The sequence below is a fragment of the Nicotiana tomentosiformis genome, chromosome 12 (genome assembly GCF_000390325.3).
Source record: "Nicotiana tomentosiformis chromosome 12, ASM39032v3, whole genome shotgun sequence".
NCBI lineage: Eukaryota > Viridiplantae > Streptophyta > Magnoliopsida > Solanales > Solanaceae > Nicotiana > Nicotiana tomentosiformis.
The window spans coordinates 39,321,540-39,327,039 of record NC_090823.1 but is presented as its reverse complement, the minus strand read 5'-3'; the positions used below and the strand labels follow the sequence as shown (position 1 = coordinate 39,327,039).

General features: G+C 35.8%; 1 protein-coding gene across 1 annotated transcript; it reads left to right on the top strand.

Annotated features, from left to right (window-relative positions):
* The first annotated feature begins 2,249 nt into the window (after window positions 1-2,249).
* On the top strand, window positions 2,250-5,100 carry LOC104099324 (cell number regulator 1-like). The gene is made up of 4 exons (XM_009606274.3): window positions 2,250-3,126; window positions 3,254-3,325; window positions 3,469-3,687; window positions 4,725-5,100. The coding sequence occupies exons 1-4, from the start codon at window positions 2,583-2,585 to the stop codon at window positions 4,817-4,819; spliced, it is 930 nt and encodes a 309-aa protein (XP_009604569.1). The 5' UTR covers window positions 2,250-2,582; the 3' UTR covers window positions 4,820-5,100.
* Window positions 5,101-5,500: the final 400 nt, after the last annotated feature.

Genomic DNA, 5,500 nt, shown 5'->3' with positions numbered 1-5,500 from the left:
GTAGTTCACCTTGTAAAACATTAGTGTGAATGAGGTGTTTAGTATAGCCATAGATCCAATTGCCTGAGGCATCACGAAGACCCCAGCAGCTCCTCCACGTAGTGTAGGTTCCTCAAAGGCGCCATCTATGTTTTATATAAGGTGTCCTGGTGGCGGACTTTGCCAATGGATTGGAATGGAGACTCGCAATGGGGGGTGTCCACCAGCAGTGGTGAGGTAGAAAATTTGTGTAGCATTATTGAGGATAGCTCGAGTGCCGTGGTGAGTTTTTAATTTAAAAACATTGTAATTACAACTGGTCCATATGTGCCAAAGGATGATAGGAGTAAGCATGGATAAAGAAATGTTGAAGGTTGAGTTATTAGATATCATGGTGTTGGAGGTACAGAGTGTACGAATCCAGTGGATGATTTGAACAGTAGGTTTAAGTATATTCAAATGCTGCCGGACAATGAAAACACGGTGGCAATGGAGAAAATTGTGATCAAGATCCTCGCACGGATGGTGACGTACATTGCAGGTGAATTGTTCCAAAAGGGTTGATCCATAGCATTTGGGTAATTATGTAAGATGGTGTTGCAAATAAGATCGAGTAAAAGGGTTGGTAATTCAAAGGAGAAAGCTGAAAAGTTCCAAGTTCTAATTTTGATTATGTGATTTAGAGGGAGCTGTGGCTCATGTCGTGGGAGAGGGCCTTGGATGATTTGGCGTTGAGAGGGGTTTGGAGCAATCCAATATTCATTTCAAAGTTGGATATGAATGCCACTAGCTATATTCCAACCAGTGCCTTTCTGATATAAAGGTGATGCTTTTGTCATACTCTTCCAAATGTAAGAGTCTGACAACCTAGATATTGAGTTGGAGACAAAAGGAATAGGAGAGCTTCTTGGGTGGTATTTGAGACGTAGGATTGTTGCATTTAGATAGAGGCAGAATCACCAATGCAAACTTGTTAGTAATGCTAGGTTTTTGGGATGTATCTTTGGTATACCCAGTCCCCCATGATTTTTAGTTGTGGTAACTGCGTCCCAACTAATAATTAGATGCAACTTATGTTTTTCCGGAGAAGATCCTCAGAGGATGTTATGCTGAATACGATCAATGTGTTGTAGGATTTTTGCTGGAAGAAGATTATTTTGCACGGTATAAGTGAGGCATAACAGGAGTAAAATCTTGCAATTGGATTACTTGGTTGGTTCTTGCAACATTTATCTTGTTCAACCTTCGTTGCAGTTTTTTTACTGAAACCCATTGATTTGACTAATTTATTATTCTCTTCGGATAGGTCCTAAAAATGCTCTTTATCGAGAACCCTAAGAGTGGGAGGATCTCAACCATTCCATAACACCCTAGGGTAATTCAACTTACCCCATAGTCCAATTAGGAAAAGATTAAACAACTGGTATCATTTTTGATTTTATACAATATATTGCGCACTGTTACTAGTATTTATTTTTCTCACCTTTCTAGTCTAAAATTGCGAAGATGAGGTACACCCGTGCTAATTCTAAAATTTATATTAGACTTGTAATTACTTATAGTCCAATACTATTGGACTAGCTAGCCCGTTAGTTGGTCGTGTATTAAATAGGTGAGTCCATGAACCTTAAGCCTAATGACCTACTAGGGTTTTTTCGGGGATTACTCACTCCACGACTATATAAAAGGGTCACACTTCACCTTTGAGAACAACAAGGAGACATCACAAGGCTAGAAGTACATCAAGCAAGCAGAAGGAGGCTAGAGAAGCTATGAAGAACGGCATCGAGGTTTCCCTCTACATCTGCGATTCATGACTATCACCAAATTGTTAGTCCAAAATACATCAAGTTCTCGAGCCCTTGAACCGACGTTCGTGAGGAGAAGAATCAGATGACTGCATCTCTTTAGATTTGAGATATTCTAAAGATTGTAACCCTTGAAATCAAATATTATATTTGTTACTTATTTTCTTGTTTTTAATTTTTTTTTTGGCGCAAAATCTGGTGTTATAGAATCTTTAAGTTTTTTTAATTAAAAAACTACATATTTGGAATCTAAATAAAAAGTACTATAAGTCACAATAATTTATAATTCAAAATATTTAAAAGGCATATAAAACAATTGCTCATTTGAGTCTTGAAATTCGAATGATGCGACATAAATTTGGACAAGGGAGTACTAATTAATTTGTAAAGTACTATATTTAGTGAAAGAGCCAACTCTCTTTTCCAATGTTCACATTTAAAATTATGTTTTCTCATACCCTGAAAACCACATCTTTGACAATCTTTATGACGTGAGGATGAACCGTGAATAATGGTTGATGAAAGAAAAAAAGGGGAGAGAGGAAAGGATAATATTAGGCAGAATTGAAGCATCGCATCGAAATGAAACAGGGTAGAGTTGCAACTATCATGTTACAACTCTAATCCCATAAAAGTATTTCAGCTTTTGTCCTTTCGTTCTTTTTGCAATTAATTTCTCTTTCCCACAAACGCAGAAAATTTATTTTTGCTTTCCTCAACAATCAAACAATCATTTTACGATTTTGTTGATTGATTTAACATTAGGAAGATAATCTCAGCAAATTCATTTACAAAATGCAAACATCAGATGGTAATAATGACAATTTTCCATCTCCCCCTGGTCGATTATCACCATTACAAATTCCAAAACTTGAATCTTCTTCAATTCAAGGACCACAAAATTCTCTACCACCATCACCGGCTCCGCCAATTCATATACCTCCCTCGCCATCATCATCACGAAATTTGATGCACGAGTCACATTTATTGCCACCAACAACAACAACAATGACAAGAGCTACGCTCGTTCCATCGTCACCAAAAATTCCTGTTTGTGGGCCTCCTTCGCCAGCGCAATCAATGCCTGGATCTCCATCATTACCACCACGTAAACCACCGTTATGTCACCAATCCTCCATGATGCAGCCACCTCCATATGGTTACCCACCCCTAGGGGTGCCACCACCATTTCCATATTATTCTTCCCCCTTTCCTCATGACCAATTTCGTCCATTTTATTTGCCAATGACCCCTGGAAATAATAATGTCTTTAATGGTCACGTTTACAGTCAGCCCTGGTCCACAGGCCTTTTTGATTGTTTTTCAGACCTCAAGAACTGTACGTTCCTCTAATTATTTTTCTTACCAATTCTCTCAAATTCTTATTATTACAACATTAAAGCATTGCACTAATTTTGACATTTTGACTTGGAGGATAATCATGTTTTTACGACATTTTGTTGCAGGTTTTATTACATGCTTATGTCCCTGCGTTACTTTTGGGCAAGTGGATGAGATTGTATCTGAAGGGCAAATGGGTAATTCTTGAATTGAGATATTCTATGATGACATTCATTTTGGTTAATGTAAATAAACTGGGGAAAAAAAACATGCATGTATTACTATATATTTTGGTCAAATTTTGGAAATTTTATTTTGATGAATATTATGTGTGATGCAGCTTGGTGGGAAAGTGCACTGATGTTTGGACTACTGGAATCGCTTTGCTTCAGTCAAGCATCATTCGTTATTGCATGGTATCATCGTGCGCAGTTCAGGAAAAAATACAATTTGATGGGTAATCTCCTTAGTGAATTTGCCATTGCTCTCTGTTGCACGAGATTGGTCCTATGTCAGAATTACCGACAGCTTAACAAACTCGGCTTTGACGTAGCCCTAGGTAATTCCTCATTTTATTTCCTCTTTCTCCTAAGTTTCTCTTATTGGATAATTTCATATATCTATTGGAGATAACTTACTAGTTATGAGAAAATTATAAAACGTAAGTATTGTCTTTCTTTTTTGTTTCCACCTACTGTCTGGTATTTATTTTGGGGTTTCAGCAAATTCAGATTTCTGCGGTATAAGACCATTAAAGGGAAAAACATTAGTCCTAGAGTATTAGTGTTAGTTTGATATCCCTTCTATCCTTAGTTTGCTAGTACCACATATTTTGTACCGTTGTTACTTATCTTCCATACGTCCTTAGGTTGCTATCATTTCATATCTTGTACTGTTATTACTGACTATTAGTACTTCTTTCATACTTTCTTTTGCTATCTTGGGTTTTATTTTTTAATACCTTGCTATTAGTGCTTCTTCCATCATTTCTTTAGCAAAGGGTCTATCGGAACAGTGTCTCTACCCTTCCAGGGTACGGGTAAGGCTGCGTACATCCTACTCTCCCCACACCCCACTTGTGAGATTACATTGGATTGTTGTTATTGTTATTGTTGTTGTTGTTGTTGTTGTTGTGTTAATACATGTATTATTATTTCATATTCTACCCGTTAGAGGCGAATTTATAGCCCAGATTATGGGGCACGTGAATCCATGGTCTCTACGTCAAACTAAGTAATTTATGTATGAATTTTCTAAAATTGGTCTAATATTATATGCTAGCCCCCGTGCTCCAAAAGATTGAATGGTGAACTTGGTTGAATATTGAATTCTTTACCCAAACGAATAGGGATCAATTCTATAAAATTATACATAGTTTCATGCATAACTTAATATTGGTATTATTTAATAATGTAAACCAAATACTGTATTTATTATGTTGGATTATTTTTTCTTATATGACCAAGTTGCATTAGTTATGCAGGAATTATATATCCTTGTCCCTCCAATTAAACATTGTATTGCTGTTTGTAAGAACTTTATGTTTGAATTATTTTTTCTAATCTTTCCAATCAAGTGACTCCTTATTGTTTTCAGGATGGAAAGCAAATAAGAAGAAACAAAGAAGAATAGCAAGCCAAACGGCAGCACGATTTGTTCCACCAGTGGTTAATCCAGGGATGTTTAGATGAGTAGCAGATTATTGGTGGATTGTTGCTATACCAGAAATGATTATCGCATATCCTAATAGTGGAGGAATTTTTTTATATATTTTAGTTGTTTGACAACATTGTACGGTGAAAAAAAGGAGGAATCCAAGTTGAAAACTAGTATGTAAAGCAGTAGTCATTATATATATATATAAAATAAAGCCAACATATATATATGCATTGTTTAATTCTTCACGAAGAATCTATGCTATGTACCCTATTTTTGAAAATTAAAATTGAAACATCATGCTCTTTTTCTAGAATAGTGATACTATTATGAAGTTAGTTTCAAGGAAAGAACAGTATATTCGGTGTTTATATCAATTCTAAAAAAATATAACTGTTTACCCTTTAAACGGATAACAATTAAATTTATACGCGGTTTTAAGGATATATGGATTGATTCAATACAAGTAATTAAGGATGTTAGATAAGCGAATTAAAGATAAAATAATCAACCAAACCAGTTGTAACGTTGAGCCCAGGCTCGGATCTAAGCCTAACAATTGTTCTGCCCTCGATTCAGAGCCAAACGTATATGAAGAGCTATGATTAAAATCAGAACCTTTCAATAACTAGAAAACAAAGAAACAAGTTTGTATTGCCTTGATATGCATGTTACAGTGTTTCAATTGAATAAAAACTACCCCTTTATATAATAGG